Here is a 25164-nt window from a genome sequence, read left to right on the forward strand (position 1 = left end):
CCCCCCCCCCCACCTTCTCCAGCCCTCCACTCTCCTCCCCCCCAGCCGGGGATCTCGCCTCCTCCATCCACCCCCCACCCCACATTGGAGGCAGTGGAGGGGGTGGGGTGAGGTGGGGTGGGGGGGGAAGCAGAGCTGGGACTTGCCTCCTCTCCGGGACTGGGCTGGTGGGGGTGGGTGTGGGTGGGTGGGTGGTGGGGAGGGGGAGGTTTGGAGGGGGTGGTGGTGTCCTGCTTGACTGTGCTGTCCGCCGGGGAGGAAGGTGGAGACGGCCTCACTCACCTGGCCAGAAGTTGGCTGCGGACTCTCGGCCATGGCCCTGAATGCTAACTGCAGGGCAGCTCTGCCGCCGGCCCGGGACAGCAGCGGGCCGCTGCCAGAAGTGGTGGAGCTGAATGTGGGCGGCCAGGTGTACTTCACCCGGCTCTCCACCCTGACCAGCCTGCCCAACTCGGTCCTCGGGAGGATGTTCGGCCAGAAGAGGAACTCCGGCGGGCCGGACCTGGCTCGGGACAACCGCGGACGCTTCTTCATCGACAGGGACGGCTTCTTGTTCCGCTACATCCTGGATTACCTGCGGGACCGGGCGGTGGTTCTGCCCGAGCTCTTCCCAGAGAAGATGCGCCTCCGGCGGGAGGCTGAGTTCTTCCAGCTGCCCGAGCTGGTTCGGATGTTGAGCCCAGACGAGGGGCAGAGCCCCGGCCTCGACGAGCCCTCTCACAGTGACCTGGACGAGTTGTCCCAGGGCAGCGACCTCCCCCGGGCCGGCAGCCAGGCAGCCGAGCGCAGGGCCGGCTTCATCACTCTGGGTTACCGGGGCTCCTGTGTCCTGGGGCGGGACAGCATGCAGGGGGACGCCCGCCTCTTCCGCCGGGTCCCTCGGATCCTCGCGTGTGGTCGCATCGGCCTCCTCAAGGAAGTGTTTGGAGACAGTGTGAACGAGAGCAGGGACCCGGACCGGACACCGGACAGGTACACGTCCCGCTTCTACCTCCGCTACCGGCAACTCGAGAGAGCCTTCGACACACTGGCCGAAGCAGGCTTCACTCTATTGGGCAGCAATTCATCCCTCACCGGCTCAGTGTGCGGCCAGGCTATTGACGACAGGGCATGGAGCAGCTACACTGAATACCTCTTCTACCGTGAGTACAGCCAGATTGTATTCCTGTTGGCACCCAGCACATGGTTACACCACTATCCCAATATGTCCCAGTCCACACCCCCTACCCAGCATGTTCCAGCCCACACCCACTACCCAGCATGTTCCAGTCCACACCCTCCATGCAACTCTCTCCAATTCACACCCACTATCCAACTGTCTCCAGTTCACACCCACTACCCAGCATGTTCCAGTCCACACCCTCCATACAACTCTCTCCAATTCACACCCACTATCCAACTGTCTCCAGTTCACACCCACTACCCAACTCTCTCCAGTCCACACCCATTGCCCAACTCTCTCCAGTCCACACCCACTACCCAACACTCTCCAGTTCACACCCACTACCCAACTCTCTCCAGTCCACACCCGCTACCCAACACTCTCCAGTCCACATCCACTGCCCAACTCTCTCCAGTCCACAACCACTACCCAACACTCTCCAGTCCACACCCACTGCCCAACTCTCTCCAGTACACACCCAATACCCAACACTCTCCACTTCACAACCACTACCCAACTGTCTCCAGTACACACCCACTACCCAACACTCTCCAGTCCACACCCACTGCCCAACTCTTTCCACTACACACCCACTACCCAACACTCTCCAGTCCACACCCACTGCCCAACTCTCTCCAGTCCACACCTACTGCCCAACTCTCTCCAGTCCACACCCACTACCCAACACTCTCCAGTCCACACCTACTGCCCAACTCTCTCCAGTCCACACCCACTACCCAACACTCTCCAGTCCACACCCACTGCCCAACTCTCTCCAGTCCACACCCACTATCATGTTGCACTTCACACCCAACACATTAAGTTTGCACACACCATTCACCTTTTATCATACTGAGTCGAGATCCACTAGTTATCATCCAGCACATTTTCATCCACAAGCAACATTTAACAGTCAGTTTGCAACCCGAACCCAACACCGAGCACTAATGCACGGACAGCACCGACTGTGCATTGAAGAAGCCCTTTGGGCCCAGGCGGAGAGGGAGCACCATGTCCGCTACCTCCCATATGGAGCAAAACTAAAAGGAAACTCTATATTTACAGTAAATAATATTCGATCCCGAACAGGACAAATTTCGCTGTCGCAGCGGGACAACAGGTAAGAGTTCGAGTGGCCACGAAACACAAAACCTATGCAGGGACGAGAACAGATTGTGCCGTACTTTGTGCATATACATAGCATTTCTGTGTTGATACCCCCAAGGGGAAGACGCCCAATCCGCCACAGAACCTGTGTGCAAAGAGAATCATTAGCAGCAGTTGCAGAGTAGGCAGTGCCGGTAAAGAAGTACAGTAATGAATAAGTCAGTTAGATGCGGACTCTACAGTAATTGTAACTGTCCTTCCCCCTCCGATAAAGAGCGCCTCAGCTTCGCTCTCCTCGGCTCAATGCTTACACCAGCTGCTGGACAGCGACTGACTGCAACAGTAATAAATGTAACAAGGACCAATGTAATGCTAAGGACTTCTGCTTCTGGATGAGATGGTGGGATTCTGACCATTGCACCTGCTTGCCTCATTCTCTGGGGATGGGAGCAGAGAGTTCGTTGGTAATTCATAACTGGGCTAGAAAGCAAGCAGATCTGGCCGGGAGCTTCCAGCATTAGTAAGCTTCCATTCATTCTTTATTAAATCTACTCCGTGTCCAGTCTCAGATACTGCCCTTTGCTGGGAATGGAGGTCAGAGCCTGAATCGGTTTAATCAATATCTCCGGCCAATAGCAGGAGGCAGTATCGAGCTATTTTTTTTCTCTCTGCTGACTAGGTCTTGCAGCATTAGTTTCGGACCCACAGAACCCGAAAGACAGGGTCTGATTCAGTTTAGAAAATGGGTTTATTATGGTTTGATATTACATTATAATTGTTGCGCATGTGGGATACTGGTCACAGTGGGGATGATTGGGGCAATACTCTCATTTCAACCTACTTGTAAAGTTGCAACTTCAAATGTAAGAGGCATCACGTCAGCTGGAGAAAATCAGCCATCATGGGGTCCTACTGTTATCAGAATCCAAAGATAGGGTTTAGGATAGGGGTAGGATGCGTTCTTGCTCTTTCACGGGTTTGTGACAAAGCACCGGCGCGCGGAACCATCCTATAGTGTTGTACCTGGCACCCCTCACAATGTCACTGGCAAACAGTTCCTGATTCATGTTCGTTATAGACCCAGTCACATCTCCTTAATCAGTGCATTCTTGAAATACAACGAGGTTTATCCAAAGAGTATTAATTCACAAATACAACAAGGTTCTGAACAACCTACAGTGAAAGAAATTAGTGAATAACTTGTCCTAGCTGATATTAACAGCAAATATCGGGTTGGGAGGTGGGTGCAATTTGGCAAGTCAACGAGTTTACAAAGAGTGGAGTGCCCACGGCCAGTGTTTAATATGTGATACCTTTGGTCCTGCATTGCTATATTCTGATGATGTAGTATTGATGATCCAAACCATAAATTGTGTGAACCATGAGAGTATTTTTCTAGTTCATGATACAGGACTTATCTGTGGGGCTGTGAAGCTTCCCTTGAAACAAACGGCAAATATCTCATATTATGTGGTGAAAGGAGTAACAACTTGTTGCAACAGTAGTGGGATAGGACTAAAGAACTGCCATTGCCGAATCCTAGGTAATAAATGCCCATTTTTTCTTAACAGTGGCAGGCTGTATTAAGGATCAACCTTTTTCCTCGATGTTACAAACTTAAAACAATATATATTTCTGCCCTATGATGAGTGCTAACACCTTACATTAGTTTCCATATGGAGGGTCTCTCAACCCGAGTTCCCTCACAACACTATGGCCCATATAGGCCCCCATGTCAGCATGCCCTGACTCTTCCTGTGAGGACCAAACTATCTTTCCTTTCGTCTTAAGCACATTAAGTGTGCTGATTGGCTTGAGTTTCTTTGGTCCTTAATTCTGTACATTAAAATATTATTGCTGTATAGACATGGCAGCTGTTTTGTTCATCTACTGCACAAATACCATTAGATATTCAAGTAGAACAGGCCAGTGAATGGACTGAAGCTCTCAAATAGCGCACATTGAAGTAAATAAATATGATCTGATAGCCATTATGGAGACATGGATGTCATTGGTGCAATAGTTAGAGATGACCTTGGTTCAGGATGTCAGGATGTAGAATTGGTTTGGATAGAGATGAAGAATAGTCGGGTAAAGAAGTCACTAGTGGGAGTGATCTACAAGCCCCTTAAGAGTAACCACAGTGTAGGGCAAAGTATACAAGAAGAAATATTGGGTGCTTGTGATAAAGGGACAGCCATAATCATGAGTGATTTCAACCTACATATAAACTGGAAAAATCAATTGGCAGTAGTAGCCTGGATGAGGAGTTCATAAAATGCTGTTGAGATAGTTTCTTAGAGCAGACATTCTGGAACCAACCAGAGAGCAGGTGATGCACTTGGGCAGGACAAACAAGGCACAGAAATACACGATGAATGTTAGGACCCTGGGAAGTACCGAGGATCAGAGGGAGCTTGGTGTATATGTCCACCGGTCCCTTAAGGTATCAGGGCAGGTAGGTAAGGTGGTTAAGAAGGTATATGGGATACTTGCCTTTATTAGCTGAGGCATAGAATATAAGAGCAGGGAGGTTATGCTGGAACTGTATAAAATGCTGGTTAGGCCACAGCTAGAGTATTGTGTGCAATTCTGGAATCTGCATAATAGGAAGCATGTGATTGCACCAGAGAGAGTGCAGAGGAGATTTACCAGGATGTTGTCTAGGCTGGAGAGTTTTAGTTATGAGGAGAGATTGGATAGACTGGGGTTATTTTCCTTGGAGCAGAGGAGATTGAGGGGGGACATGATTGAGGTGTATAAAATTATGAGGGGCATAGATAGGGTAGACAGGAAGGAAGTTTTCCCCTTGGTGGAGGGATCAATAACCAGGGGGCATAGATTTAAGGTAAGGGGCAGGATGTTTAGAGGAGATGTGAGGAAGAATCTTTTCACCCAGAGGGTGATGGGAATCTGGAACTCACTGCCTGAAAGGGTAGTAGAAGCAGAAACCCTCATAACATTTAAGAAGCATTTGGATGTGTACTTGTGATGCCATGGCATACAAGGCCATGGGCCTAATGCTGGAAAATGGGATTAGAATAGTTCAATGCTTGTTTGCCTGGTGAGACTCGATGGGTTGAAGGGTCTTTTTCTGTGCTGTAGACCTCTATGACTCTATGACTGTATTAGACTTGGTATTGTGCAAGATGACAAGGTTAATTAATGACCTCAGAGTAAAGGCACCCCTACGTAGCAGTGACCACAATATGATTGAATTTTACATCCAGTTGTAAGGGAGAAGAGTGGGTCTAGGTCTAGCATTTTAAACTTAAATAAGGGCAACTATGTGGGCATAAAGCTGAGCTAGCTGAAGTGAACTGGGGATACTAGGCTAGAGTATAAATCAATACAGAAGCAGTGGCAGACATTTAAGGGGATATTTCAGAATACTCAGAATAAGTATATTACTACTATAAATGAAAAATTCTAAGGGGAGGACCCACCATCTGTGGTTAACTAAATAAGTTAAGGAAAGCATCAAGCTTAAAGGAAAAGCATATAGCTGCACAAAGGTGAGTGGCAGGGCAGATGATTGGTCAGAATATAAAGAATGGCAGAGAATGACTAAAAGGTTAATCAGGGGAAAGAAATTAGAGTATGAGAGGAAGCTAGCTAGAAATGCAAAAATGTATAGCAAGAGCTCCTACAGGCATTTGAAAGGGAAAAGAATAAGTAAAGTGATTGTTGGTCACCTAGAGAGTGACAATGGGGAGTTAATAGTAGATAATAAGGAAATGGTGGATGAAATGAACAAATATTTTGCTTCTGTCTTCACTGTAGAAGATACAAAAAACATTCCAGTAATAGCTGTAAATCAGGAGATGGAAGGGAGAGAGGAACCTGGTGAAATTACAATCACTAGGGAAGCAGTACTTGGCAAACTGATGGAGGCTGACAAGTCTTAAAAGAGGTGGCTAATGAGGTAGTAGATGCGTTGGTGTTAATTTTCCAAAATTCCCTAGATTCTAGCAGGGTTCAATCAGACTAGAAAGTAACAAATATAACCCCTCTATCCAAGAAGGGAGGGAGGCAGAAAACAGGAAACTATAGGCCAGTTAGCTTGACGTCTGTCATGAGGAAGGTGTTAGAATCGATCATTAACAAGGTTATAGCTGGACACTTAGAAAAACTCAAGGTAACCGGGGAGAGTCAGCATGGTTTTATGTAAGAGAAATCATGTTTACCCAATTTATCAGGGTTCTTTGAAGGAGTAACATGCGCTGTGGATAAATGAGAGCCTGTAGACGTGGATTTCCAGAAGGCATTTGATAAGGTGCCACATCAAAGGTTATTGCGGGAAATAGAAGCTCATGTTGGAGGGGGTAACATATTAGCATGAATAGAAGATTGGTTGGCTGGCAGAAAACAGATATTATGCATAAATGGGTCTTTGTTTGATCGGAGGGATGTGAACGAGTGGAGTCCCACAGGGGTTTGTGCTGGAGCCTCAAATTTTTACAATTTATATCAATGACTTAGACGAGGGGAATGAAGACACGGTAGCTGCACTTGCAGATGACACAAAATTAAATAGGAAAGTATGTTGTGAAGAGTGCATAAGGAGTTTACAGACGGATATAGATAGGTTGAGTGAGTGGGAAAACTTCTGGCAAATGGAGTATAATGTGGGAAAATGTGAAGTAATTCACTTTGGCAGGCAGGAAGGCTAAAAAGGCAAAGTATTGCTTAAATGGAGAATGACTGCAGAATTCCGAGGTGCAGGGGGATCTAGGTGTGCTAATGCATGAGTCACAAAAAGTTAATATGCAGGTACAGCAAGTAATTACAGAGGCTAATGTAATGCTATCCTTTATTACAAGAGGAATTGAACATAAAAGTAAGGATGTTATGCTTCAGTTATACAAGGCACTCGTGAGACCACACCTCGAATACACTGTGCAGTTTTGGTCCCCTTATTTAAGGAAGGATGTAAATGTGTTGGAGGTGGTTCAGAGGAGGTTTACTAGATTGATACCTGCAATGACTGGATTTCTTATGAGGAAAGGTTGGACAGACTGGGCTTGTTTCCGCTGGAGTTTAGAAGAGTGAGGGGTGACTTGATTGAAGTATTTAGGATCTTGAGCAGTCTCGACAAGGTGGACATGGAAAGGATGATTCCTCTTGTGGGTGAGTACAGAATTAGGGGGCACTGTTTTAAAATTAGGGGTTACCGTTTTAGAACAGAGATGAGGAGAAATATTTTCGCTTGGAGGGTTGTGTGAGTTTGGAACTCTCTACCTTAGAAGGCGATGGAGGCAGGGTCATTGAATATTTTTGAGGTGCAGATAGATAGATTCTTGTTAGGCAGGAGAATCAAAGGTTATTGAGAGTAGATGGGAATGTGTAAGTTGAAACAGAAACAGAGCAGCCATGATCTTATTGAATGGCAAGCAGGCCCGAGGGACCGAATGGCCTACTTCTGCTCCTATTTCGAATGTTTGTATGTAAATTAAGAGAAAATAGCCTGATCTCTACAATTAAGCAAACAATGATGACAACATTTACTTTTTTATTTCTTCAGTTATTTACATTTTAGTATAAATATAAGCTTAGTAAGAAATGACTATATTCATTCTTCAAAGATGGTTAGGCCAGCCAATAATTGAATCTGTGTTGATTTAATATACAGGATTAAATTACTATCTTGTGCAGTGTTGATAGAACTAAATTTATTATTTAAGCTATCTAAAATGAAAATCCCAGGCTGTCAAATTTGAAGACTTGTTAACCATATGTATGTCCTAATCATTTATTTTGTTCTCTGTAAAATTGTCATTGGAAGTGAAACTACTGGTGCATTTTACTTCTTGACTTGCTGTCCCGCATGGGAGACTGACAACCCATGGGATCCAAGGCAATTTGGCAAATTGGATCCAGAATTGGCTGAGTGGCAGGAAGCAGAGGGTGATGGTTGAAGAGTGTTTTTGTGACTGGATGCCTGTGTCCAGTGGGATTCCACAGGGTTCGGTGTTGGGTCCTTTGCTGTTTGTGGTATGCATAAACGATTTAGACTTGAATGTAGGAAGGTTGATTAGTAAGTTTGCAGATGACATGAAAATTGGTGGGGTGGTAAGTAGTGAGGAGGATAGCCTTAGATTACAGGAGGATATAGACGGGCTGGTCAGATGGGCTGATCAGTGGCAAATGGAATTTAATCCAGATAAGTGTGAGGTGAGGCAGGACAAACAATGCATGGGAATACATGATGAATAGTAGGACCCTGGGAAGTACCGAGGATCAGAGGGAGCTTGGTGTTCATGTCCACCGGTCCCTTAAGGTAACAGGACAGGTAGATAAGGTGGTTAAGAAGGCATATGGGATATTTGCCTTTATCAGCTGAGGCATAGAATATAAGAGCAGGGAGGTTATGCTGTAACTGTATAAAATGTTGGTTAGGCCACAGCTAGAATATTGCGTGCATTTCTGGAATCCGCTTAATAGGAAGGATGTGATTGCACTAGAGAGAGTGCAGAGGAGATTTACCAGGGTGTTGCCTGGGCTGAAGAGTTTTAGTTATGAGGAGAGATTGGATAGACTGGGGTTATTTTCCTTGGAGCAGATGAGATTGAAGGGGGGCATGACTGAGGTGTATAAAATTATGAGGGGCATAGATAGGGTAGACAGGAAGGATCTTTTCCCCTTGGTTAAGGGATCAATAACCAGGGGGCATGGACTTAAGGTAAGGGGCAGGAAGCTTAGAGGGGATGTGAGGAAGAATTTTTTCACCCAGAGGGTGATGAGAATCTGGAACTCACTGCCTGAAAGGGTGGTAGAGGCAGAAACCCTCATAACATTTAAGAAGCATTTGGATGTGCACTTGCGATGCCCTGGCATACAAGGCTATGGGCCTAGTGCTGGAAAATGGGATTAGAATAGTTAGATATTTGTTTGACCGGTGCAGATTCGATGGGCCGAAGGGCCTTTTTCTGTGCTGTAGACCACTATGACTCTGTCTGTGAAAATACTTCAAATTGCTTACACTGCTTGCCGACATCACTGTTGCTAGGGATGTCCTTGACTTGGCATCAGGTTCAAACTGACAACGAAAAAAGGGAAATTAGAGTCATTTTTGCCATAGAGATTGCTAGATCTTTGTGGCAGCCTTGTTTGAGGTCAGTGCTGAATGTTGTTGCTTTGTTATTGACCACAACATCTGGGCCATTAGTTTAAATCATGTGGAGAAGAGAATTGGGGGATTAAGATACAAGTTCAGGACTGGTATAATGAATTTATGGATGGCGTATCTACCGGGGCCATTGGGAAGAGGGGAGGCATTTCTTCAGAGACAGTGGGTAAAAAACCTAAGTGGGTTACAAAGCATCAGTAACTGTAGACTGGAAGCAAATTCTCTTTGCCAGCCCTGCCAGACACAATGAGCAGTGTGGTTGTGAGCCGCACTAGAGCATTTGTCTGACAAAGCTTCCTTTATATTTTACTGCTCAGCATAATGTACAGTGCGGTTATTTTGTTGCTCCATCACCTATTTACTGGAGACTGGTCTATTCTCACACCTTATCCCAGAACTAATGCCCTAGAACAGTTGGATGCCCCACGCTGTAATGACTCACTTAATGCTTTCCTGCTCAGCCTTAGAGGCGATCTTGATGATCCAAATGGAGTCAATACGACCCCAACACTTTTAAACTGAGAATGACTTCAAAAGTTACCATAAGATAGAGTTTTGTAAGGCAAGAGCTGGCTAATATGGATCTGGGTTTCGTTTTTCCATGCTATAGGAAGCTATTCACAAATTTGATTAAAAGAAAAAATGCTTTCTAATAATTGAAGCTGTTTATGAACATTAATGAAAAATTGTATATCACTGTGCTGAGCAATTGCTTTGCTGTATCATGTTACTCTTCAGGATTGTATAGAGCACAGTATTGATATTTTATTGCTCAGCGGCTTCTTAATGCACTGTAATAAATGATTTACTCTGGAACCTTATTCCAGAGTTGGGCAGAGTAGAGTACCATTTATTACTCCCAATGTTAACAACATCTTCAATTTGTTTGTAAGTGGGATCTTACACTTATTTTCACAATCTTAAAAAAAAAAATCTGACACAACATTCCATACGTAACATCTTTTATTCATTTTCAGCACGTGAACACTACTTTCAGTTCACTAACAAATGATAATTCCCTGAGTGGTTAACAAAAACATTAGGTCACCTGAATGAATTTTGCCATTTAAAGGTTCACTGTCAGCTGACAGTGTTTTACAGAACTGTAGACAGAAGAGGGTGCAGTGGCACAGCTCATGACATAAAAGTTTGATTGCACCATGATTTGCTGTTACAAAGTGTAAGTACTGATTACAAGTTGACCTAAAATCCTAGCACAATCATATTTCTACCCTGCAATATGTAATTACCAAGTGCTAAAGTACTCTAACAGCTGCAGCCAAATCTGACAAAAATATAACCACCATAGGGCAACATCTCTTTAGTAATCCTAAACTAAATGCATCTTTCCTGAAAATATTGTAACTATCTTTTCTTAGGATCATTCTATATATGCAAATTGAAAACCCCGGAATAAAGAAAATATCTCACCAACAATAATATATTATGGATATTATGCAAAGTCTCATCTGTGAGAAACAGTCTCAAACATTTCACATAAAAGAGGGACATTAGTGGATGACAATTTTCTGCAATTTATTAACTGGACTATAATTTTCCTTCCCACTTTCTCGATGTATACTCAGTCTACTGCTCCATAGATCTCACTGATCCATGTGTCTAAAACCCTTTTTCCTGTATCTTGTTTATTTCTTCTTACGATCTGGGTAACACTTGCCCTGAGAAGACAGTGGGCCTTTTACTTGACTAACTCTGGTTCTTGTGATAATGGTGCTCCCATGATGGTGTTAAGTAGGGAATTCCAGGATATTGAACCAGTGACGGTGAAGGAATGGTGATATAAATATCCAAGTCAGGATGGCATGTGACTTAGAGGAGAGCTTGGAAGTGATGGTGTTCCCATTATATTGCCGCTCTTGCCCTTGGTACAAGCTACCTACAGAAAGGGAGGAAAATCAACAGCTTTCTGCCCTTGCCACACTACTGAAAAGGCTCTTATCAAAATCACAAATGACCTTCTATGTGTCTGTGACAAATATAAACTTTCCCTCTTCATCCTTCTTGATCTGTCTGTATCCTTTGGCACAGTTGATCACCCTATCCTCTCCAACGCCTCTTCACTGTCAACCAGCTGGGTGGGACTGCTGTCATCTGGTTCTATTTTAATCTATCTAATTGTAGCCAGAGATACACTTGCAATGGCTTCTCTTCCTCCTCTCGCATTGTCACTTTGTTGGCTCCCACCTGTTTTTCACCTACATGCTGCTCCTCAGCAACATCATCTGAAGGTACAGCGTTAGTTTTCACACATATGCTAACGACACCAATTCTGCCCCACTACCACCTCTCTTGACTCCTCCACTGTTGCTAAATTAACTGCTTATCCAACATCCAGTACCGGCTGAGCAGAAATTTCCTCTAATTACAGTCTGGGAAGCCATGGTTTAGTTCCCCGCTCCAAACTCTAGTCTCTAGCTACTGACTCCATCCCTGTCCCTGGCAACAGGCAAAGCTAGTCAGGTTAAGCTGAGGTTAAGCTAGTCTGTTCACAACCTGTCGCACTTCATCCCGAGCTCAGCTACTGACCTTAATCGTACCATCATAGAGGCTGCCTATTTCCACCTCTATAACATTACCCAACTTTGCCCCTGTCTCAGCTCATCTGATGCTTGAACACTCATTCATGCCTTTGTTACCTCTAGACGTGACTATTCCAGTGCACTCCTAGCTTGCCTCCCACAATCTACCCTCCATAAACTTGAGGTCACCCAAATCTCTGCTGTCCGTGTCTTAACTGGCAATAATCCCCATTCCCCTATCACCCCGTGCTTGCTGACCTATATAGGCTCCTGGTCAAGCGCGTCTTGATTTTAAAATTCTCATCCTTGTTTTCTAATCACTCCATGGCCTTACGCTATCTCTGTAATCTCCTCCAGTCTCACAATGCTCCAAGATATCTGTGGTCCTCTCATTCTGGCCTCTTGCGCATCCCCGATTTTAATTGCATTGGTGGACATGCCTTCAGTTGCTTAGGCCGCAAGATCTGGAATTACGTCCTTACACCTGTCCGGCTCTATACCTTGTTTCCCTCCTTTAAGACACTCCTTAAAACTGGTCTCATTGAGCAAGCTTTTTGTTACCTGACCTAACACCTCCTTATGTGGCTTGGTGTCAAACTTTGTTTTATAAAACGCCTGTGAAGCACCTTGGGATGTTTCATTTTGTTAAAGGCATTATATAAATATAAGTTGTTTTTGCTTAGGCAAGTCATTCGGCAACCAATCTAACATGTTTCTTAACAGTCAGTTACCTACCAGAACTTCAGGAAGTCTAGAAACAGGTAATCATTTGTAGCTTTAGTATCCACAAGCTTGGAAGGGCCATAATGCACACTATTTTTAGCAAGAGAAGGAGGTGTATTATGTTCCTTCCTAACCTGGAAATACTGAAGCCAATTGAAAAGCTTTTATAGTTGCCCAGCTGAGATTAGCTGGCTCAATACACACCAAAAGTGGAATTAGGATCTTCCTAGTATGTATAGTTTAGTAGTGGTCGATGAACTGAAAAAGGACAGTTCAAGAGATATTTCATGTTCATTTTACACTCTCTCGTTTTGAATAATTATATGCTCGAATGTGGCTGTGATAGTTGTTGGGGATATTTATTTACAATTAGCTCCCACTTGATAATCTCTAATTAACAAAATTAAAGAGAAGGGCATTGAATTAATAAAGCCTAAAAATTCTATGTCACAGTTTACTTTATAAATGTCAAGTTATTAGTTGCATAAAAACTGGCATTAATTTAGTCAACCATATATTTTGGCACACACAAATATGTTAGAATAATTACATGATACTTGTTTTTGAAAAACGTGAACAAAATACGCATTAAAATAAAACTTGAAGCCAGTCCACAATTACGTACAGTTTAAGCGAAATATGTCGAGGAATGTTATAGCCTTCAAATAAAAAGGATTTGGAACTCAATCACAGGGTGACTGACGATGAGAAATCCATGATTCACACATAACAGTGCTGTTCTTTGCACTGTGATGTTGTAACACTGCTCATAAAGATATTTTTCAATAAATGGCAAGAATGTTTTTGCATTCTAGTGCTTTGATTTACCGGTAAGTTCACTCTTTAAGTGCATGCTGCTCTTATAGTCATTATTATCATAAGCACAGAGATGTAAAAGCAGGAAGAACATAACCTGCACTGCTTTCACCTCATATATTTTCTGTGGGTTAGTTATGAGGAGCACTGGCAGATGCTTGAGGTTACATTGCCCATTGTATTCTCAGCTGAGATAATGATATATGGTGTGAAGAGAAGAAAGGAGGAAAAAGAATCTTTTAAGAAAACAACATTGCAGGCCTCTGTATGTATTTGCTAATGTCCTTCTTGAAGCCAGCTCCATAAGCATTCAGGCAAAACTCCTGAAAAATCAACAATGATGGAATCATACACTGTGCCTGGACGGCTGAAAAGCATCTCCTCCTCCAGGCTCTGCTTTCTCACTTCTCACATGGCCAACTTTCCAATGGAGGATAAAGAAAATGCCACAATGACACTCCAAAGCTCTTCTTGGAGCACGGCAGCATTGACATTAATGACTAGGAGGAGCTTGCTATCACTCGTTCAAAATGGCAACAACTTGTCCACCAAACTGCATCATGCTTTGAGACCAAATGCCTTAAAGATAAGGCAGGACGATGGCAGAGAAGGAAAGAAAAGGAAGCAAATCCTGCACTCCGAATCCCACTACATCATGGGACAACCTGCCCCATGTGCCCAAAATTCTGCAGGTCGAGAATTGGCCTGTTCAGTCACATGAATTCACACGGCAGGAACTCACGACCCTGAGGACATGAATCAAGGGACAGCTGACGATGACATTTTAAAAAATTAACTGCAGATTATTTCTCTATAGACTTCATGAATTCTTATCTATGCGTAGATTGTCATTTGTCATCTGGCTACAGAAACTGACATACATCAGAACAATGTAACTCAAAAACTGCAATCTCTTTTTACATCAATTGCTATTGCTGGCAGATAAATCTGTCTGTGCCAGTGGGAGGATTGAAAACCATTTAAACAAGAAACAAAACAAAACAAAGGAAAATATTGTTAATGCGAGTCTTGTTTGCAGTTTGCTTACCTCAGTGAGCTTCAGGTCAGAACACAGCTGGAAATGTAGTTCAAAATGTCCAGCATCTGATATATAATACAAGGTGAAAGAATGATTTCACAGTCTTAATCTGTTCCTAGCTTTCATTCTCATGGCCTTGAGCTAATCAAAAGTTCTTGATTAGATTACAGCCGAGTATTTTTTTCCCTCTGCTTTCCCATCATTATGTGCTACACGGTCAGATTATGTAATGCTGTTAATCCAATTACTTCAGTGGGTCAGGGAGAAGTTTCAAAAGGAATTTATGTTTTGGAAGCCTTACCTGTAGTTGGTTTCTCAAACAATTAGTCCCTTAAATGATTCAATGATTTGTGAAAAGCCCATCATGATGCAATTATATAAGGCATTTGTAAACCTTGAGCTGGATGGACTGCGTTACATTTTCTTCTACTGCACATTCATATTTTTCTCTTTGTTAGTAGCTATCACAATGTCAAGAAATCATCATTGAAGACAAGTGTGCTATTTCACTCTAAGCTATTTTACTGATTTCTTTCAAATTGATTTTTAAAAAAGTTTTTTTTTGTACTTATTGAAGTGAGAGCCCCAGCGTTGTAGACTACATCATTTGCAATTATATTTCTATGCTATGACACTGCTATATGAACCCTGTGTTTTTGGTCATTGTCAGCAACTTTCTGGAGTTGTAGCACTTCTTTTCAAGAAATGTGTTTCTCTTTGTTTTCTGGAAAACTTTAAAAGCAGCAACATGGCATAAATTGGCTGCAATGACTAAAGCCACAGGGCTTGATTTTATGTGCAGGGCATGTTTTTGGGTGTCGGGGGGGCATATAAAATAGCTCGGATGGCTAGCCCACCAACTTCCCGCCCATCCTGGAGCTGGCCCCCATAATACGCTAGGTGGGTGGGCGTCAAAATCGGCAGCCCACTTGCCATATGTAACTAAATAATTAAAGGTTAAATAGGCTTGTTAGCAAACTTATTGACCTGGATAATACACTGCCCATGCCATGAAATAGCTGGCATGGGTAAGCGGGTGGGAGTGGCCAGGCCATTTTTATGGCCTACACAAAAAGTGGCAGTAAGGAAAGTTGCGGGGGGGGACCTCATTTGGGAGGTGTCCTGCTTGCATCAAAGCCACCCTTCCCCACAAGATGTTACACCCTTCCTTCTGCACCGCCTGCCCTCTAAAATCCGGCCCCCACAGCCCTCTCCTGACTGGGCTCTTGGATCCCTCCCAGCCCTAAAAACCCGAGACTTACCTTCCTGAATAGCCATGATCTTCCTTGTCCTCCTTCTTGCAGTCCCAGCAGCTCCCACTACTGACCTGCTGGGACAGCTGGAGCTGCTGGCCAATGATTGGTCAACAGCTCCTAAGGATGGGAATTCCTTCCACTGAGGGTTGGAAGCCCCACTCTCAACCAACTTATCCCGCTCTCTGTGTGCTATAGCTGTTGGGTGGGCCTGTTACATTGTGTCAGCTTCTGGGTGACTTTCCTTCCGGGGGGGTGAGGGGGTGGTGGGGGGTGGGGTGGCCAGCAGCCCCTCACTCCCTCCATAAAATGCAGCCCTAGTGTCCACTATTTAAGGAAAAATTATTACAATGATAATTTAAAATTTAATATTGATAAATTATCTTCTTGTTATGTTAGCCAGAACAGGCCCATGTTCATAAATCATAATTCACCTTGTTGTTCAGGCCTGGTTCTGTAGTTGAATGCAGATGTGCATATTTAGTAATTCATTTGTTCATTGGGTAGTGGGCATATATTGACTGAAAAATGTAATTCAGATAATTGGTTTGTGAATTGTAATATCATTTTGTAATGTACAAGATGCTGAATGGACATTTCACTGTAACTGGAAATTAATTTGATTATTTATTGTAACTCATTGTCAAACACTGCCAAAAGTGTCGATCCTCCCTCGTTAAGCTAGGAGTTCATGAACTTCCTTATTTCCTAAATCGAAAGCATCATCTTGGCTACATACACTGTGCCTTCCCCTCACCACCTACTCCTCCTGAAATCCCTTCAGACTCAGTCCAAAAACTCTACAGTTCTTCTGTCCCCAGCCTTCTTCAGCTGATTCTTCCTATGAAATCCACTACTTACTTTCTCAACTGCATTGCAATGTACCTCATATCTAATTTCTTCATCTCAGCGCACTTTTGCTGACATTGTCAATCTTACCTTATCTTCAAGCTCTGTTCTCATGCCTTTGAAGACTGTTTTCATTAGTTTCCCCATTAAAAGTCCATGCTTTCTTTTCTGGAAAACTTAACTTTAACCTACTTTTCCATCAAGTCTTTAATGGAATTGTTGTCACTCAACTAAATTCACATCTCCTTTGATGCTCCTTGTTCAAGTCCCTCCAATCTAGCTTCTGACCTTACCACTGTGCTACGAATGTCCCGATCAAAATCAGTAGCTGCATCCTGCATGACTGCAGCCATGGTTTGTAGTCTTGCCTGTCTTTTTCAACTTCTCTGTTGCTTTCAACACTGATCATTAGATTCTATTCTGTGCTCTGTTGCCTCTGGCAACAATGTTTTACCCGCTGGTCGCGATGGTGGGTTTTCACGCCATATTGTCCCAATCCCACCATGTTATTAATTTATCCCCGGGAAACATGCTGTTTCGATGGTGGACGTGCTCTCATTCGCCTGCCCACCATCACCTCATCATGCTTCATCATGCTGGGCGCCATATTTAAAGCCTAGCCACGTGCACACGTCTCTGTGCTTCCAGCCCACAACTACTGCAGGGAAGATGTCCATGAAAGGCAAAAAGACTGCAGCCGCCAGGTTTAGTGACACATCACTGGTACGCCTTTTGGACGCCGCGGAGGCCTGCCACGATGTCCTCTACTCCTAATCTGGCCACAGGATGGGCAGCGGCATGACCAACCAGGCTCGGGAGGTGGTGGCAGTGGTGATCAGTGCCAATGCATCACAGAAGAGGTTGACCATCCAATGCAGATAAGAGGTTGAATGATCTCATCCGTGCAGCCAGGGTATGGCAACCATCTCATCACTCTAAACTCACATACTCAAGCCCATCACACATTCACTGGCATCTCACTCACTGCCAGCTCAAGGGACATCACCACCCATTCTCACACACATACCCTCTGGCCTCATCTCCTCTGGAGGCTGACTCTTCAGCCCTCACCATCTTGAGGCCACTTGCACAGATCAACATGTGCCCCCACACACACCCTGGGTTACCCTCCTTACCCAGTGCAACCCTCATCCTGTAGCCTCTTCCCTTGCCTGAGGCACTTCTCTCCCTTCGCCAAGCAAGCCCTAGCCCTGTAGCCATTGAAAAGCCAGCCACATATGGCTGATCTGGTAGGTAGAGACCCGCTGTGAGCCCCCTAAAAACGATGTGGTGCTGTCTGTGAAGCCTGGCACTGATGACTGCAAGTGCTGACCGAAGCAAGGTAGGCAAACAAACCTTGAAGTCCTGAGCAAAGTGCAGCCTGCCAGGTGCATGTTGTTTATGTGCTGTTGTGAAGGACATCGGAGTGTTTTCCTGCCGACGTGGGTGGATGATCAAGTGGGGGCGGGGGGGAAACGATTCTGGAGGACAGGCATAATAATTATATGCTGATGTATTACAATGAGGTTCCCAACGTTCGATGGTGGAGAACACGGCCTGCTATCGGTGGGCTGAGCAGATGATTGCGACTGGTTTCATGCCATTGTGAAACCGATCGCGCCATGTTGCCCACTCATGCCACCGAACATGCTCGACCCTGGCAAGCAAGGAAATCACGGCTGTGGTATCATCACCCCCAACCTTCACAAATACCATAATTTCTCTCCGGCCCAGCAAATTGATATTTTATTCCCTTTTCTCATTGCAGATCCCTCCATGACCTGACCTCATCCTGTGGGGGATTTTCTCCATCATACATCCCAGTTTTACTTCTAACTTTGTATTATTGCTTATTGCTTGTCCTTCCACTTTACAATCGGAGGCTGAACTTTAACCTATTACATCAAACTTTCTGAAATTCTCTTTCAAAACCATTCACTCTTTGCCTTTGGAAGCCTCATATTTGTGGCTTCAATCTGCAGCCCAAATTCTTTCACCTTCTGCTCAATATCCACCCTTCCTTTTGTAAAGTTCTGTGAGATATCCTTTTCTATGAGTACCATATAATATAAATTGTTTGATGATCAAATACTAGGTGAAGCAATTTGGCATTTTAGGACTAGCCTCAGGAAGTGACTCGTTGACAATATGTTAAGCAAAAAACGGTTCATTTCAATTAAAATTTCTCTCATCAGTAACGGGACAAACAACGAGGACCAGAAAAATGTCAATGTTCAGATATTCTAAAATTCACAGGAGAAATAATGCCCGGGGCTTTCCAGCCCCGCCTGCTGCTGGGATCTTCTGGCCTCGCCAAAGATGGGCCTTTGGCTGACCTGCCACATTGCCCATAGTGGGTCACGCCATGGCGGGGCTGGACAAAATGAGAGGGAATTTTACTTAAAATGGTTGTTAGCAGAAGTTTCATTATATTTGGAGGCAACCTTGCAGCTTATTCAAAGTGAATCAAATTGGACTAGTCCCTTTAAAGAGGGAGTCTATCTTGGTATATTCATAGCCGTCGACACAATAAATCTTCAACCAAATTCTCTAAAATCATTGGTCCTTTGACTATAGAATAATCCATTACAAGGCTGTATGTTTTTAGCACCAGTGATGCTATTTCTTATCCTTCATGCTATTAATGTCGTGAAAAATGACACCACCGTGAGAGGTCTGTGCTGTTTAGCTAAACTATAAAATGCTTCTCAGGGGTAAGATGTAGATCAGTCATGATATAATTGCAGGGCAGAACAGGCTTTAGGGGCTGAATGGCTTACTCCTGCTCTTATGTTTGAGTTAATGCTTTTGGGGCCATTCTATTCATATAGAAAAGGACAACTTGGACTTGGCTGCAATGATGTCAACCTGTCTGGTTCTCAAGGTGTATGAAGGAGAAGAAATAGTGTTGTCTGCATTCTGCAAAATGCATTCTTCCTGCTGGATTTCTCCACAGTTCATCAAAATTCATTTGGATATGGCAATTTTCAGATCTTGAGCAAAACTGGAATGAATGTTATCTGACTTTGCACAATTGTGTAAATAAGCCAAAGCTATTTTAGAATTCTAATCTTTTAATTACCCTGGTCATCTTATATAATAGGAGCTGTAATGATTTGATAACAGCTAGCTCATTCATTGTATATATTAATGCTCCGGTTTTTGTAACGATTGACTGTATAGGTTGATAAATAGGCAGTTTTGGAGATTTATGTCTCTGGCTATAATCAGTCCACCTGCGATACAACACTGTGTGTTGCCTGTTACTTTTAGTGGTAGCCTGTGTTAACCCATTGTCCCGGAGTTCATCTTTTCCTGGTTTGATTGGTAACTTGCTAACTATCTAGTCTGTGGTTGATCAGTTAGGTGCATGTACTTTACCTGAGGCAGTCTGATGAATTGCTAATCTGTTGGCATTATCCAGTCACATGCAGAATTTAATTTTATGAAATGTTGTTTATAGGAATTTGGAAACAACTGCAGGCCATTTGGTCCCTTGAGCCTGCTCAGCTGTGCAGTCATATGATGGCTGACTTTTATCTTAACTCCCATTTACCTGCCTTGGTTTGGTATCGCTTTTTCACCTTGCCTAACAAAAATCTATCGATCTCACTTTTGACATTTTCAGTTGACCCCCGAGCCTCAGCAGGGTTCTGAAGAAGAGTGTCCCACATTTCCACTACCCTCCGTGTGAAGAATTGCTACCTGATGCCATTTCTGAAGGCCTTTGCGCTGGTCTTAGGGTTACGTCTCATGTTCTGGACTCCTCCACCAGAAGAAACTAGTTTCTACCTAACCCATCAAATCCTTTGACCATCTGAAACCGCTCAACTATAATTTCAAATATTTTTCTACCAAAAGTTGCCATATTTAACGACTGCTTCTCCAGCAGCAAGGAATTTAATTGAAGAGGTGAAGAAAGACTGTAGTATAGTATTTCTCTGCTCAGACTGTGCAGCAACACGTATGAGGTCCCAGTGGAGTTGGGACATCACCTGAAGCTGGAGATTCAGAATTTTATCTGGGTAGAACCGCAGTGTGGTAGAACTATTGTGAGTCTGCAATAATCTATTGGCAAACTTTCATTGACACCCTTGTGACTGAAAACTCAATTAGTACAGTTTCCTTGACAACATTGCAATAGCATAGCAGCATGTGAGGTTTATTCTTGCACAGTTGGAGACTATGGCTCAAACTAGAACCCTCCACACTCATGCATCCATAGTCATTGGAAAGTTTATTCTCAATCAACATGAGATTTGTAAGAAACGGTATCAAGTGCTGTAACCGAACAATGTTTATGCCATAAGCAATGTGGAAAAAGTGAATTACAAGGTGTACCTTTTTAGAAAAAAAGTTGCAAAGCTCAAAATGATAGTCGTTGAGTGAATTAGACTCAGCAGCCATCCTAGGGAAGGAAGCTTCTAAATATGTGGAGCTCAAGCACTTAGGGCTAGATTTTCATTCTCGAGGCAGGTGGTGGGAGTTGGGAAAATTCCTGGCTTGGCATGACTGCCTGGGGAGAAAGTGTGTGCAATAACAGAATTTTATGGGGGTTGGACATGGGCTGCAGTCAGGCCAGTCAACTCAGGAAAAAGTTTGGAGGTAGCTACAGGGGCTGTTTGGTGCAGAGGTGGGCTGTTTAAAAGGCTCACCTTGGTGCTATGGGACTTTATCCTAGTTATAATAAAAACATAAAGACCCCTCCAGCCCTCAACCCCACACACTCCCCATGCTCCGTCTATGCCATCTTATGCCCCCTCCCAACTATCCCTTATGGCCCCTCATGTCCCCCATGCCATGGTATGTTGCCCAAGCAACCCCTATGCTCCCTAATTCCCCCCATGCCAAGGTTTGCCCCCAAACTACACCTATGGCCCCTCATGCCCCCATGGCAAGCCATGGCACTTCCATGCCTATTCACCAACTGTACACTGTATAGCAGCAATTAACCCTATTGCAACAGTAGGATGTATCAAAAAAAAGCTTTAAAAAACAGTCATTCATTGATAACTTTCCACTTTCTTAAAAAAAACTCCTTTCTTCTACAGCCCAATAAAAGTGTCAATCATCCAAATCTTTTCAGGATGTTTCAACAGGCTAATGGATTTCTGGACTTGTAGCCAAGCCTCATTATGTATTCTTGGCTGAGAGCCCAGACATCCATTGGAGTACTAAAACACCTGCGCCACAGAGAAAACATTGCTTAATTGACAGCTCTGGCTCTCTGACCTATGCTATTAATTTTACAATACTTATTTACACGAGGTTAAGAGGTTTCAAGTGCTTGCAGTTTCTGCTATTGATACTTTAAAGGATGATTGACATATTTATTGGGCTGTAGTAAAAAGCAATTTTCTTAAGAAAGTGGAAAGTTATAGATTATTTGTTTTTGACCAAGAATGCTATAAAAGAATGCCCTAATTTCCTCAACAATATCACTAGTTGAAAGGATGCTGACTGTGGTGCTTCTTCCTAATTTATGGTTGCTGTAAGGAAATGTTTGAATCATGGTACATGCTGAATGATACTGATAGAACCTGAGAAGAAAATTCTTAAAAACATTAAAACCCAAGAGATTTAAATTATTAAAATAGAACACTTTGATTTGAAGAGTGTATACCACTATCAGACTCATAGTCATTCGTACCATATTATTACACCGGGGCCATGATAATCCAATACCATTGGGTTGTCATGGCTGCAATGTGTGCCAGCAAACAACTGTTTTTTTCCAGTTGGACACTTATGCTGCAGTTTAATTTCCTTCATCATGCTAAACACTCCAGCTGGCAAAAGAGATCATGTGAAAAATGTAGAGTAAAAACTTAATTGAGCAGCTACCTTCAAGATTCTATCAAATAGCTGTTTAAGGCAGTCATTGAGCAAGGATAATAGATAGTGAGCTAACAGAGTGAACCTAAATCTGAATATGGTTGCAGGTTTAAATAATGTGTTTGAGGATAGCTGCCTAACTTAGAGACAACAAAGATTATTTTTGTTACCAGTCTTTTTCCTAATATTATACTCTCCAGTACCTATCCTGTTCATTTATATAGGCACTTTGCATGTTTAAATGGGCTTTTTTCGTCAAGGTAAGGAACATCTGTACTAGGGAATGAAGTATTTGTTTCACAATTTTTCTTATTCCGAGAGGAATATATCCACGCACCAGCATTGAATTGACAGAACAAAATGTTAAATTAGCCACGATTCAAAGGCTGTTTGAAGAACTCAATTTCACAGTAAGCATGATGTTTATATATCCTGTCTTTGCAATCAATTTGACATGTTAGACAACCATTACAGACCTACAGCATCCTGCAACAGAGGATATACAGTGTAGATAAACTGGCTTAACTTTTTTTTTCTAAATGCATTGAAAACAGTAAAACTATGGGACAAAGCATGCTGAACACAATGATTATAAAACATGGTGTGAATGAATCAGAGCTAGCAAAGCTCTAAACTTTACAAATAGATGGCAAATACTTGGGCCAGAATTTTCGAGCCCCATTGATGTCGGGCGTCATGATGGGCGGCGGGGTGCGGGGGTGAGGGGGTGGTGGCGAGAAGGCCATCATGAAAGCAGTTTGCAATTGTCCGCTCCACCCACAATGGTGTTACAGCCACCTTGCCGGATTCATTCCCCCATGTCAAATTTACCACCCATGTCGGCATGACTTCAGAATCGCGTGCTTCACAACTGCCATTAAATGGCGTGCACGTGGAGACCTGAACTTTGATAAACTTTGAGGGGAACATGGAGCTGAGTGCAGTGCTCATGAGCCTTGCCATAAGACATCAAGGAAAAGGTGCCGCACATTCAAGGGTGGTGGGGGGTGCACAGGCAAGTTGTATTTTCCCGGTTGGCTTTCAGTGTGGCGCTGGGGAAAGGGCTGCAGTGCGGGTGAGGCTAGGATGGGGCGGGGGGGGTGGTTGGGGGCAAGGCAGCACAGACTGAAGCAAGTACTCAAACACATGCCAGGGGCTGGGGGGTGTGGGGGTGAAGGAAATGGCCATGCACTTGGAAAAGCTTGTCAAAAGTGAGCATTCTTCTGCAGATGAGACCGTTCAGCTGTAGCTCCATTGACATGCTTGGAATTGGGCCTCTGAAGCTTTTCTGCACACTCAAGTAATGCAACAGCTTGAAAGTGATACTAACTGCTCCAGAACTTTTCATCCCCTGGATGCAGACTACAAATTAATGTGTGTTTTAGGGGACAGCAGAGCAATTGGCCAGCTAGGCAAGTTGTACAATCCCCTTGTGAAAGGTGGTCATGGCGTAGTCACTGGTGGAGGCACTCACTTGTAATGTCTTTAAAGGTCTGGACCAGTATCCATCATCGTTCAAGCTAACAGCGCAGCCTTGCAGTGTAGCTTAGGAGAATGCCTGCACTTGAGCTGAGAGCACAGTCCAATGTCCGAAGCTGCTGCCAATGGGTCAAGTGGGGTCGGGCGGGCCTTCGGACAGCCAATGAGTGCACTACATATTGGGCACCCAAGTGGACGCCAGCACTCTCCTGCATTTGTGAAGGGGCCTTCATACTTACCAACAGTGGTTCTTAGGACACCTATGCTAACCCACGCATCTCTCTCTTTGATCCTGTAGGGAGAGAACATCAGGATCACAGATCCTGGTGATTTAATGGTATGCCTCATGGCTTATAGAAACCAGAGAAGAAGAGAGCAGTGGAGGGACCTGGCTTGGCAAAGGGAGGAGCACCTTTCTCAAGATGAAGGGGCGGCAGGGCCTGCTGCGCACGCAGCTGATGATCCACAGTGAGTGCGGGTCAGGCTGGGGTGGGTTGCGGTGGGGGGGGCAAGGCAGCACGGGCTGAAGGAAGTACTCAATCACATGCCAGGAGCTGGGAGGAGGGCAGTGCACATGGAAAAGCTTGTTAAAAGTGAACATTCTTCCGCAGTTGAGACCGTTCAGCTGCAGCTCCATTGACATGCTTCTGAAGCTTTACTGCCCACTCAAGCAATGCAAAAACATGAACTGGCCATCAAATGCTCCAGAACTTCTCACCCCTCGGGTGCAGACTGCAAATTAATGTGCATTTTAGGGGGCAGCTGAGCAATTGACCAACTGGGCATGTTGTACAGCCCCCCCTTGTGAACGAAAGGTGGCCATTGCGCAGTCACTGGTGGAGACGCTCACAGTTCCTTGCAATGTCGCTTGTAGGTACCTCGCTAGACCCAGGGTCTATAGATGGCGCCTGTCATTCCTGAAGACAACTGAGAACCAGTGTCGACCAAGACTGTGCATATCTGGAGAACTGGTCGGTCACATCTGCCACCTGTTGCAGGATTTGTTGCCATGGGAACATGGAAGGCATCCACTTCCAGTGGCCATGAAAGTGACTGCGGTGCTCAAATTTTACGCCTGTGGCTCCTTCCAGGGCTCCACAGGTGACCTGTGTGGGATCTCACAAGCTTCTATGGACAAGTGTATCCAGGAGATCATGGACACCATCTTCATGAAGGCACAGAACTTTGTCTATTTTGTCTATTTTGACCGGGGTCAGGAAAGGCAGGAAGCA

The 25164-nt window shown here is 44.2% G+C and overlaps 1 protein-coding gene across 2 annotated transcripts in view; it reads left to right on the plus strand.

Moving 5' to 3' along the window:
- The first annotated feature begins 224 nt into the window (after positions 1–224).
- Positions 225–25164, plus strand: part of LOC144685898 (BTB/POZ domain-containing protein KCTD16-like) — a 246942-nt gene continuing 222002 nt past the window's right edge. For both annotated transcript variants that reach the window (XM_078550910.1, XM_078550911.1), the window contains exon 1: positions 225–1142. In XM_078550910.1, coding sequence (XP_078407036.1) covers positions 314–1142 — 829 coding nt within the window. In that variant the 5' untranslated portion in view covers positions 225–313. The remainder of the gene's footprint in view (positions 1143–25164) is intronic.

Source organism: Cetorhinus maximus, chromosome 10 (genome assembly GCF_964194155.1).
Source record: "Cetorhinus maximus chromosome 10, sCetMax3.hap1.1, whole genome shotgun sequence".
NCBI classification, from domain to species: domain Eukaryota; kingdom Metazoa; phylum Chordata; class Chondrichthyes; order Lamniformes; family Cetorhinidae; genus Cetorhinus; species Cetorhinus maximus.